This window comes from Sinocyclocheilus grahami, unplaced genomic scaffold (assembly GCF_001515645.1).
Source record: "Sinocyclocheilus grahami isolate Dianchi unplaced genomic scaffold, SAMN03320097.WGS_v1.1 scaffold2575.1, whole genome shotgun sequence".
NCBI classification, from domain to species: Eukaryota; Metazoa; Chordata; class Actinopteri; order Cypriniformes; family Cyprinidae; genus Sinocyclocheilus; species Sinocyclocheilus grahami.
Genome location: NW_015507754.1, coordinates 36,788 through 49,985, shown reverse-complemented (window position 1 = coordinate 49,985; position 13,198 = coordinate 36,788). Strand labels below are relative to the sequence as shown.

General features: G+C 42.5%; 1 protein-coding gene across 1 annotated transcript; it reads left to right on the top strand.

The window, feature by feature from the left end:
• The first annotated feature begins 3,896 nt into the window (after window positions 1-3,896).
• LOC107575333 (protein NLRC3-like) lies at window positions 3,897-8,474 on the top strand. The gene is made up of 6 exons (XM_016261726.1): window positions 3,897-3,964; window positions 4,095-5,924; window positions 6,472-6,645; window positions 6,733-6,906; window positions 7,821-7,867; window positions 7,943-8,474. The coding sequence occupies exons 1-6, from the start codon at window positions 3,912-3,914 to the stop codon at window positions 8,470-8,472; spliced, it is 2,808 nt and encodes a 935-aa protein (XP_016117212.1). The 5' UTR covers window positions 3,897-3,911; the 3' UTR covers window positions 8,473-8,474.
• Window positions 8,475-13,198: the final 4,724 nt, after the last annotated feature.

The following is a 13,198-nucleotide window of genomic DNA, read 5'->3' as shown; positions in this document are numbered from 1 at the left end:
AAACCCATTATAAACGAGGCATTTGTTGCATCCAGTGGGGACATAATTATGGATTATAATGACTTATACTGTCTTTTTATGCGTCAGTGGCAAATTCTTTAAATGAAAATATCGGAATCGGCCGATTTTCCTCATGATCGGTGACCCTAATGTTCAGTTCCTGTGAAAAACTGTCCCACTGGGCGGAGTTTAGGTGATTATTCATTAGTTCCCCTAGTGTGGGCGTGTCTTTGAGACAACGCGCAAATGAGTGGAACTGAAAATATTAGTGCACGCTCCTCAAATCGCTACGTGTTTAATGGATTATTTCGAAAAGGTAATGAAGTAGGCCTATCAATGTTTAGCATTAAAGCATTAACTGCAATAGTGTCAAAACAGCATAGTTATTATAAATCGTCTAAGCTGTTTTGCCTGATTGATTACAGCAAAACAAACAATAATCGAATAACTTATGCTAACCTGGGCTAATGTAGTTTTTTTAATTTTTTTGACGTGTTTAGCTTCAGACTCTGCTCGCTAAGGTTACGCCCCCTACCTGAGAGCGCCTCTCTTGCAGTCCGCAAACAGACGCTATCGTGGGGCTTTTAACACGAGGTATAAGCGGCTCGCATGTTTCGTGGTAAGTCCAGAACTTATTCTTCGTGCAGCATTAACATAGTCATCTAAAAATGATCTAATCTGTTGGATTTTAAGCAGATCTTAACAGTTTAATGTCCAAACTATCTGACCAAACCTGTAGACGATTCAAATAGTTTAATAATTAAAGCACTTGGATGTTTAGGCTTATCGATATTTATTTTAATATAACATTTTGAATAGTTTTGTTTTTATAATAATATTATTAAATAATATATAGACTCGTCGTATATAATTGTTTTATATCCTGATAATACAATATCTCTACATCCTACATCTACATCAAGGTAAATTGCCGTCGAGTTGGAAGATATTTCATTGAAGAGACACTTTTAAATGCACAGAATTAGTGGCCTGAACAAATATGCTCAAACATTTCCTCTGCTTTTTCTACTAAATGTAAATAACATCATGCATACTGTAATAAAAAAACTAAAACTTTTATATTATTTATTATTTTAAGTAATATTATTTTAAAAATAGATGAATATGTGTAAATGTGTATACTGAAATATATATATATATATATATATTATTATTTGTACAACCTTTGAAAAGAGAGAGAGATTACATTTTCTCTGTGGATGCTTTTACAACTGATCTCAAAACTCGCTTATTTAAAATATGTTTTGTTAATTTATTGTCTGTCTCAATTTTCAGTTCCATATTTGTTTTTGTTACGTATCCTGTGTACTGTATGATCTCTGTCTGCTCTATTTGCTTGATCATTTGACTATATATTTGTATATATTTGCGTTCACGTTATCTATCAGCTTTATGTAAAGCAGGGGCGAAGCCATCATGTCAGAAGTGAGGGGGACAGAAATGTTATATATATATATATATATATATATATATATATATATATATATATATAAAACATTACAATATAACATTTCTGCAATCTATAACCTACAAGTCAACTGTTTTTGAACAGTACAATTTTTTTTTTAAGGAATTCTCTTCTGCTCACCAAGCCTGCATTTATTTGATCCAAAGTACAGCAAAAGCAGTAATGTTGTGAAATATTTTTACTATTTAAAATAACTGCTTTCTAATATTTTGAAATGATTGCTGTGATGTGCAGCTGTATTTTCAGCATCATTCCTCCAGTCTTCAGTGTCACATGATCTTCAGAAATCAGTATAATATGCTGATCTGCTGCTCGAGAAACATTTCTGATCATTACTATCATCAATATTTAAAACAGCTGAGTAAATTTTTTCTGGATTCTTTGATGAATAGAAGAATCCAACGATCAGCATTTATGTGAAATAAAAAGCTTTTGTAACATTATACACTATACCATTCAAAAGCTTAGAGTCAGTATCATTTTAAATTTTTTGGGAAAATAAATTATAGAAATTAACACTTTTATTTAGCAAGGATGCTTTAAACTGATCAAAAATGATGATAAAGACATTTATAATGTTACAAAATATTTCTATTTCAGATAAATGCTGTTCTTCTGAACTTTCTATTCATCAAAGATACCTGAAAAAATTATACTCGGCTGTTTTCAACATAATCATAATAATAAATGTTTTTTGAGCAGCAAATCAGAATATCAGAATGATTTCTGAAGGATCGTGTGACTGGAGTAATGATGCTAAAAATTTATCATTGAAATCACAATAAATTACATTTTAAAATATATTCAAATAGCCTAGAAAATAGTTGTTTTAAATAGCCTAGTAAAAATATTTCTAAATTTTACTGTTTTGCTGTGCTTTGGATCAAATAAATGCAGGCTTGGTGAGCAGAAGAGACTTCTTTAAAAAACATGAACAATCTTACTGTTCAAAATCTTTTGACTGGTAGTGTATAGGCAACTTTAATTTTTCTCTATTTTCTATTTTTTAATTGGCTTAGAAATCAGATAACTGCGGGACAATAACCAATAATAATGATTTGTTTATATACTACAAACACTTTTTTTTATCACATAATAAGGCAGAATATTTTCTATACTGTAATAAATGCTATGTCAATTAGCACTGCATTGTTCATATACTTTATTTATTACCAGCTGGAGATGACTTGACAAACACAAATAAACCATATATTGTCGCAATTGTATGTTTAATGTCTTCATGTTTCCAAACGTTTCTGTTTTTCTGTGAAAACAACTGCTGGATGCTTTTGTCCATATTAGGGATCTCCTCATATGACTTTCTGCGCAAGAGCGCCTCCGGCTTCGAGTGTGAATGAAACATACACTGCATGAGTGTTTTGCGCTCCGGGATGTTCATCTCGCCTTATTCTGAGTCCGAATAAAACATCAGATCATGCACAGACTATCCTGTCTCTTTGAATTTAAATCTATATGTATTCACATCGGCTCTTGAAAACCTCTATGCGAACACACTTGCCCGAAAAAGTGCGGGGGACGAATTTACGTGATATTAAAAGTGTGGGGGGGGGATACTAGTAAAGCATCCTTCTTGGAACAGCACTATATAAATAAAACTTATAAATAAATATTATTATTATTATTTTCACTGTTTAATTCACAGTTTGTTCAGTTTAATTTCTGGCATGTAACTATTTAACTGTTTACCTACATATACATCAGGGTACGTCTTAAACTACATCTTTTGCATTTTTTTTTTTACCACATAATAGGTCTGCAGTAACACTCTTTTTGAGACATAGAAAGTAGGAGGGCGGCACATCCAAAATTAGTTTCCATGAGAAAAAAGAAGACATTATGTCTGAAGCGAGTTCTTCAAGTGATGAATCCATTCACAATTTGCCCCCTCCAATCAGTGATGCAACAGCTACCTCTGACCCCTGGTATGAAATTAATATGTTTTTTTTCACTAAGCTCAAGAAATGTCAAGATCATGGGTTTGATTGCTAGAGAATGTGAGAATTGACAAAGTGTATACATTTTTCTTTGTGTCTGCCAAATGCATAAATATAAATGCACAGTGTAGTCCAGAATCCCGTGGTCACTGAGTTAGTGGCACCTCATGGTAGCATTACAAATAACTTTCCTGAAACTGCTTCTTGGTGGTGGAATGCTTTTCCAACCTTACCTGAACAGCCCCTTGATTTTTATTTGTAATAAACTATTTATTTTTTTAATCTCTGTTTTAGTCTTTTCTCCTATGAACAGTCTAGAAACTTGTCACTGAATCATTTAGTTGTACTTTTGCATAAAATGCTATATTTTACAGTTTTGTTTGTCCTCTGTCAGTATCAGCAGGAGGAAGAGCTTGAGATCAGAATCTCCAGAACCCAGCTGTGTGTCTGTGAAGAGTAACAGATCCATGCAGATTCAACCTCCTGAATTCAGTGATGGACCAGTGACCTCTGACCCTTTGTTAGTGTAAACATTAACTTGCTAGTTTACTGTAGTGCATCTCAGATCAATAACAAATAATATCTGGTAACAAATATTTCTGATGGTCTTCAGCAGACATTGAACAGTCATTTTGCTATTTCATTTTCAGCAGGGGAGAGATACATGAGCTGATCACGGTCCTGCAGAAACACACACTGGAGACTGGAGACCTGCAGAGAATCAAAGACAAGCATAAAACCAGCATGAAGGACAAGTATGAGAGATTATTTGAGGGAATCAAACTCCGAAAGAATGAAACTCTCCTGAACAGGATCTACACACAGCTTTATATCATAGAGGGAGAGAGAGAAGGAATGAATGAAGAACATGAGGTTTTACAGATGGAGAAAACAGCCAGAACACAACACTCACGAGACACTCCAATCGACTGCAATGACATCTTTAAAGCCTCAGCTGAAGCAGGATCGGAGAAGAAAGAGCAGATCAAGACTGTTCTTACTAAAGGCATCGCTGGAATCGGAAAAACCGTCTCTGTGCAGAAGTTTATTCTGGACTGGGCAGAGGGAAAAGCCAATCAGGATGTAGATTTCATGTTTGTGCTTCCATTTCGAGAGCTGAACTTGATCCGAGATCATCAGTACAGTCTTCACAGACTTCTGCTGGACTTTCATCCTGAACTTCAAGATCTGGAGCCACAGATTTATGAGGAGTGTAAAGTTGTGTTCATCTTTGATGGTCTGGATGAAAGCAGAATCACACTGATGTTTTCAGATGCTCAGAAAGCTTGTGATGTGACTGAGACTTCATCAGTGGCTGTGTTGATGTCAAAGCTCATGAAAGGAGAGCTGCTTCCCTCTGCTCTCATCTGGATCACCTCCAGACCAGCAGCAGCCAATCAGATCCCCTCCAAATACATCCACCGTCTGACAGAAATTCAGGGATTCAGTGAGCATCAGAAGGAGGAATATTTCAGGAAGAGAATCAGTGAGCAGCATCAAGCCAGCAGAATCATCTCACACATCAGAAGAGCAAGAAGCCTCCACATCATGTGCCACATCCCCGTCTTCTGCTGGATCTCATCCACTGTGCTTCAGAAGCTCCTGGAAGAAGATCTGAGTGCAGAAATCCCTCAAACTCTGACTGAAATGTACATCCACTTCCTGCTGATTCAGATCAACATGAGGAAGCAGAAGTATGAAGAGAGAGATCCAGAGAAACTCCTGCAGTCCAACAGAGAAGTGATTGTGAAACTTGCTGAAGTGGCTTTCAAACAGCTGATGAAGAGCAACGTGATGTTCTATGAAGAGGACCTGATTGAGAGCGGCATAGATGTCACTTACGCCTCAGTGTATTCTGGGATTTGCACTGAGATCTTTAAGCAGGAATCTGTGATTCATCAGAGGAAAGTCTACAGCTTCATTCATCTGAGTGTTCAGGAGTTTCTTGCTGCTTTCCATGTGTTTTGCTATCATGTGAATACAACTATGGAAAGACTTAAGAATTTTGCTTCAGTACAAAATTTGCTTAAAGGTGCAGTAGATAAAGCCCTTGAGAGTAAGAATGGACACCTGGATCTTTTCCTGCGGTTTCTGCTGGGCGTCTCACTGGAGTCCAACCAGAGACTCTTACAGGATCTACTGACACGCACACGGAACAGCTCAGAGAGCATCAGGAGAACCACACAGTACATTAAAGAGAAGATCAGAGATGGACATGGACTCTCCAGTGAAAGATCCATCAATCTGTTCCTCTGTTTTCTGGAAGTGAAAGATCAGACTCTGTCCAGAGAGATTCAGGAGTTTGTGAAATCAGACAAACACTCAGAGAAGAAACTCTCTGCTGCTCACTGCTCAACAATCTCCTACATGCTTCAGATGTCAGAGGAGCCGCTGGATGAGCTGGACCTCAAGAAATACAACACATCAGATGAGGGGAGAAGAAGACTGATACCAGCTGTGATCAATTGCAGAAAAGCTCTGTGAGTGAATTGAATTACAGTTTCTGTTGTTCTGCTGATTCATCCTGAGTATATTTAGTAGGGGTGCAATGATAAATCAATTCGATTCTATTTTCCGAATGCATCGCGGTTCTCTCTGGAATCGATTCTGAGCTTAGTTTTTAACCGCACACTTAAATGCTCACGCAGAAGAGTGCTTATGCTTTCGGCTGAGTAATGTAAGTGGTTAAATGTATTTGCACCTCAGCTTTTATGCTTTTATGATGCAAGATTAATGTAAACACAGCCCAATGTGAACACTCTTGTAATTCCCTTCAACCTTTTTGAACTTTCGGAATGATTTTTTTTCAAGTGGTGCGTGTGTAAGGAACTGGAAGCAAGCAGAGTACGGCTGTTTCTAAAGCATGCAGTGCCATCTGCCGTCAAAAACTAAGCTCAGAATCGACTCAAGAGAGAAAAGAATGTTTATTGTGTCTTGACCTCTTTTACAAAATTAATCTGAAATTATTGAAAATGTAGAATGAGGTTAATTTAATGATCTTGTTTTTTGTCGTTTGCTCTCTTTCAGTCTTGCTGGCTGTACTCTCACTGCTCAGTCCTGTGAAATTGTGTCATCAGCTCTACAATCCTCAAACTGTGTCCTGAGAGAGCTGGATCTGAGTAACAATGACCTGCAGGATTCAGGAGTGAAGCTGCTCTCTGATGGACTGAAGAGTCTAAACTGTCAGCTGGAGATACTGAGGTATCATGCACATATAAGGGATGATGTACAGTCAGTCAGTCATAATGTTGATGTGTGTCTGTAGATGATCTGACTCTGTGTCTGTAGATTGTCTGGCTGTATGGTGACAGAGGAAGGCTGTGGTTATTTGTCTTCAGCTCTGAGTTCAAACCCCTCACACCTGAGAGAGCTGGATCTGAGCTACAATTACCCAGGACCATCAGGAGACCAGCTGCTCAAACACAAACTGGAGGATCCAAACTATAAACTGGAGAAACTCAAGTATGTGTGACAGTATGGTTTAAATATTACACTAGAATGGTAATACTGTTTAATATCTGTTGCTTTAAACTGGTTGATTTCAACAGTTGTTGGCTGTTCATTTTTGGCTGTGTTGTCATTTACAATAATTACATTTACACAAATGATTCAGTTAAAGTGTTTATGTACCCCTACTATACTGTGCATCAATATCTAGATGATTTTGTGTTAAGTAATAGTTATTCATGAGTTTTTTGTTTGTGCTGAGCAGTTACACTGTTCACTGTTTTTTTCAGGAAAATCCAGATCCTGCACATTCTTTAGTTGTCCTGCATCTTCTGCATATTTGATCCCTTTCCAACAGTGACCATAAGATTATGGGATCCATTTATCACTCTGAGGATGATTGAGGGACTTTTTATTACAAAAGCTAAAAACATTAATTGATGCTCTAATTTAAGAGCCGGGGGTGCTTATTTTTGAGCAGAATGATCAGTGTAAATTGTTTTTTTTTTTCTTCTTCAGGAATTCACTTAAATATCTTACAGCATTTCACTTCTGAAGGGTGGTACTAAGTGAAGAAATAAGATCTTTATACAAAACATGGACAATATACATCCCGTTTCAATTTCACACTCACTTTTGTGTACTAGCATTAGGTATTTTTCTGGCTTAACACTAACCCTTGTAAAAAAATATATATTTTTGCTTAGCCAGTTGATCTGTAGTTTATCCTCATTGTGTTGGCTTTGATAAGCTGGTCTGTCTTTAGAGGTCTACAGTATAGATATCAGACTGTTTCCTACAGAATCCTGTATTAAGCTGCTTTGTTTTCTGTTACTTTGCTCACTGATATTTTAGTTGTTTCTTGCACACTTAAAACAATCAAACATTTATAATTTGCTTATAAGTTTGTTTTTATTGTCTCTTTCCAGTTTGGGTCATGGAGAACCTCTCAGAATCACACCAGGACTGAGAAAATGTAGGTATTTTCTCTCTTTTATTCACACGGCTCTAAAACTGTCTTCATGTATTTCTAATCTCTTCTTGTGTTCAGATGCGTGTGATCTCACACTGGATCCAAACACAGCAAACTATCATCTCATCCTGTCTGAGCACAACAGAAAGATGACACATGTGAAAGAGCCACAGTCCTATCCTGATCATCCAGACAGATTTGAGTACCATGAGCAGGTCCTCTGTAAAGAGCGTCTGACTGGACGCTGTTACTGGGAGGTTAAATGGAGCGAGGGAGGGGTTGATATAGCAGTGACCTATAAAGGAATCGGAAGGAAAGGAGGGAATTATGACTGTTGGTTTGGATACAGTGACAAATCCTGGAGTCTGTACTGCTCTGCTAATGAATTTACTATCTGGCGCAATAATGTGAGCAGTAATATATCAGTCCCTTCACACTCTAAGAGAGTAGGAGTGTATGTGGATGTGTTTGCTGGCACTCTGTCCTTCTACAGCGTCTCTGACACACACACACTCACACACTTACACACATTCAACACCACATTCACTGAACCCCTCTATGCTGGATTTAGGGTTTATGAATCCTCACTGACTCTGTGTCAGTTTTAACAGCCTCCAGTGAGAGGCATCATGTATCAATTCTTTTTTTGCTTTCTTACATAGAAGTCACACAATCAAATATTAGGTTTTATTTTTCCACAAATGCATTAAATACAGGTGGAAACAGTCTAAATCAGTATGTGATTGGATTGAAACGACATACAAGGCATTCATAAAAGCATGTGACCACAATGCATTTGTAGTGGAAATAGTGTCCATCCTGACTGTGTCCCGGACTGAAGTGATGCTCAGCCTGTTCATTTACATTTTACATTTTGTGTTTTTTAATTGAATTAATGCTTTTATCCAAAGCAGCTTACATTTACAGAAAAAATGCACAAAAGTTGTCACTGAGACAGTGCTCTTTAAAAAGGTTCTAAAATGCACCATTTAGCTAATATATGTACACTTTTGGCACCAGTATGCAACTTTGAGGTATTCATATGCACCCTTTTCAAAGATGTACCTTTTAAAAGGGTACCGCCCCAGTGACAGCTTTTGTACTTTTTTTCTGAGAGTGTACAAATAAAGAATACAACACAGTGCTGCAAAGTTTCAGTCACTGTCTAGAATAGCACAAGCTAGAGCTCACCATCCACCTAAAACATGATCATTCTAGGACGTGTTGTGACATCAACTCTTGATCTTGGTCTGTTTGTGTTTTGAATAACTTGATTCATGATTCTGATTGACAGACACAGCAGATGAATATCTGGTGTAAAACACAGGTATCATCTGTTACTGTGTGCGAGTCAGTGGAGACTTCAGTGAGCCAAAGCTGATGGTCTGTAGAAACACTCTGGTGTGATCTTATTAAAGCTGCTGTAGATGTCCTCAATATCTCAGAGAATCCACAGACTCAGTTTAATCCTGATGGATTGTAACAAACAGTTACATCAGTGTGTTTTCTCTCTGTTCAGTATATTATAATGATAAAAATCTCACACTTTAGTTTGGGGACCAATTCTCACTATTAACTATTAACTAATTAATGACTTTTGCCTCAAAATCCTCAATAAACTCCTAATTTGCAGCTTAATAGTTAGCAAGTACACTCTTAAAAATAAAGGTGCTTCACGATGCCATAGAAGAACCTTTTTGTCTAAATGGTTCCATAAAGAACCTTTAACATCTGAAGAACCTTTCTGTTTCACAAAAGCTTCTTTGTGGCGAAAGAAGGTTCTTCAGATTATAAAAAGGTAAGAAAGAGATGGTTCTTTAAAGAACCTTTGACTGAATGCTTCTTTGTGGAACCATCAATGGTTCTTCTATGGCATCGCTTGAAGAACCTTTTGAAGCACCTTTATTTTTAAGAGTGTAGCTGTTAAGTTTAGGTATGTGGTATAGGGTTAAGGAATCTAAAATAAGTTCATGCAGAATAAGGCATAAATATGTGCTTTATAAGTACTAATAAACAGCCAATATGCTAGTAATATGCATGCTAATAAGCAGCTAGTTAATAGTGAGAATTGATCCCTGAAGTGTTACCATCACCTCTTATTTATACAACTGTTATCATTTCTTTAATGAGATAATGTCCTGGAGCACTAATGTTTTTATTTTGTTGTACAGGAAGTTTTCTATATATATATATACAAGGGTGTAACTTTGGTTTGAGAAGTGGGGGGGGGGCACGTTTTCGATTTGAATCCCTTCAGCGCTCTCTAAAAGAGTAAATTTCCTTCAAAAAAGAGCAATTTCTAAAAGAGCTCCACGAGCGACGGGCGTCTTTTTAAAGATGGCTTCCCGTTCGTGCGTTTCTGGATGTGGTCGTTTCCTGGCTTCATCTGACGGTCACGATCGCTGTATCTCATGCTTGGGCTTTCAGCACGCTGAACCAGCGCTCGTGGATGGGCTACTTCGGTTCATGGTCAGGGTGATCTGAGGATCACGGTGAGAGCTTCCCCATCAGGAAGAGTGGCGTTGCCCGTGTCAGATCCAGAGCTGACTGCTATGCTTTCCCGGGCCGCCGAGAACGTCGGGCTGCACTGGGGGCCGCCTCCTTCTCCCGAACGCTCGAGGCTGCACGATTGGTTCTGGGGGGTGCAAGCCGGTCATCGGCAGCCGCCTCCGGTTCCATTTTTCCCGGAAGTGCATGAGGGTGGTGCTGACCGAGGTGTGCTACAGGAACTGCGCACTGCGACGGACCTCCCGCCTAGGGCGACGAAAGTCACAGCGCAGGCCCTGGGTCAGACGATGTCCACATTGGTGGTCCAGGAGCGCCACCTATGGCTGACCTTGGCAGATATGAGGGAGGCCGACAAGCATCGCTTCCTGGACTCACCGATCTCCCAGGCCGGCCTATTCGGTGACGCGGTGGAGGGCGTTGCCCAACAGTTCTCCGCCACACAGAAGCAGACGGAGGCATTTCGACACATCCTGCCCCGGCGGTCTGCTGCTGTATCCACCGCACCGCCGGCTGCAGCCCCCCTGTCTTAGGGCGACGAAAGTCACAGCGCAGGCCCTGGGTCAGACGATGTCCACATTGGTGGTCCAGGAGCGCCACCTATGGCTGACCTTGGCAGATATGAGGGAGGCCGACAAGCATCGCTTCCTGGACTCACCGATCTCCCAGGCCGGCCTATTTGGTGACGCGGTGGAGGGCGTTGCCCAACAGTTCTCCGCCACACAGAAGCAGACGGAGGCATTTTGACACATCCTGCCCCGGCGGTCTGCTGCTGTATCCACCGCACCGCCGGCTGCAGCCCCTCTGTCTGCTCGTCGCCGAGGGCGCCCTCCTGCGGCCTCCATCTCCGCTGCCCGTCTCCGCCCCTGCCAAGCCCGTGGAGCGCCAGGGCAGGCGGCGTCCCTGGGACGGGCGACCCGGAGTTTTTGGATCCTGCTCTTCAGGAGATGGTGACCGCGCCACTCCTTCCCCCGGAGGAGGGCCGGGGGGAGAATCCTTTGGGTCCCAAGAGGGCGAGGATGGTGGTGCACGAGACCCAGTCTCCACACGGCCGTCCCCCTCTCCCTTCGCCAGTGGGGAGCAGGGTCCGGTTCAAGGACGCTATGCCTCCTCACGAGCCCCCTGCCCAGCAGTGGAGCCAGGTAAGTGGCACGCCGCGCACTTCGCGGTTCACTTCTCGATTCTCCCTCGACACAGACCGTTTCTCCGCTTTGCGTTCGAAGGGCGAGCGTATCAGTACAAGATCCTCCCCTTCGAGCTATCCCTGTCGCCTCGTGTCACCTGTTCACCAAGGTTGTGGAGGCAGCCCTTGTTCCATTGAGGGAAGTGGGCATTCACATTCTTAACTACCTCGACGACTGGCTCATACTGGCCCAGTCTCAAGCGCAGTTGTGCGAACACAGGGACACGGTGCTCAGTCACCTCAGCCGGTTGGGCTTCGGGTCAACTGGGAAAAGAGCAAACTCTCCCCGGTGCAGAGGATCTCTTTTCTCGGCATGGAGCTGGACTCGGTCAACCTCTCAGCACATCTCTCACAAGAGCGTGCACAGTCGATGCTGAACCGCCTGGGGTCTTTCCAGCGCAAGACGGCGGTTCCACTGAAACAGTTTCAGAGGCTCCTGGGGCATATGGCATCCGCAGCCGCTGTCACGCCGCTCGGGTTGCTTCATATGAAACCGCTTCCGCGTTGGCTTCACGACCGGGTCCCGAGATGGGCATGGCGACACGGCACATACCGGGTTTCTGTCACCCCGTTCTGCCATCAGACCTTCAGCCCGTGGGCAGATCTTGCCTTTCTTCGGACAGGGGTGTCCCTAGGGCAAGTATCCAGGCATATTGTTGTGTCAACAGATGCCCCTGCTAGGGGCTGGGGGGCCATGTGCAATGGGAATGCAGCTGCGGGGCTCTGGTCGGGGCCCCGACTGCAGTGGCATATCAACTGCCTCGAGTTGCAAGCAGTATGGCTTGCTCTGCGCCGCTTCAAATCGCTGCTACACGACAAGCATGTACTGGTCCGTACGGACAACACTGCGACCGTTGCGTACATCAACCACCAAAGCGGTCTACGCCCCCGTCGCAACTCGCCGCCATCTCCTCCTCTGGAGTCAGAAGCATCTGAGGTCGCTTCGCACTGTTCATGTCCCAGGCGAGCTCAATCGTGCAGCCGACGAGCTCTCACGTCAGCCCTGCCCCTTCCGGGAGAATGGCGACTCCACCCCGAGACAGTTCAGCTGATTTGGAGATGCTTTGAGGACGCTCAGGTGGACCTGTTTTCCTCCCCGGACACGTCCCATTGCCAGTTGTTTTACTCCCTGGCTGAGGGGACCCTCGGCATGGACGCACTGGCGTGCAGCTGGCCTCGGGGCCTACGCAAATATGCGTTTCCCCCAGTGAGCCTTCTCGCACAGACACTGTGCAAGGTCAGGGAGGACGAGGAGCAGGTCCTCTTGGTAGCGCCATACTGGCCCAGTCGGACTTGGTTCCCCGAACTGATGCTCCTCGTGACAGCCCCTCCTTGGCAAATTCCTCTGAGGAGGGATCTCCTTTCTCAGAGAGGGGGCACCCTCTGGCACCCGCGTCCAGACTTGTGGAATCTCCACTTGTGGTCCCTGGACGGGACGCACAGGTTCTAGGTGGGCTACCTCCAGCGGTAGTAAACACCATCACTTCAGCTAGAGCCCCGTCTACCAGACACGCTTAGAGGCTGAAGTGGAACCTGTTTGTCGATTGGTGCTCTTCCCGCCGGGAAGACCCCCATAGATGCCCGATCGGAGTCGTGCTTTCTTTCCTGCAGGATGGGTTGGAGCGAAGGCTGTCTCCCTCCACCCT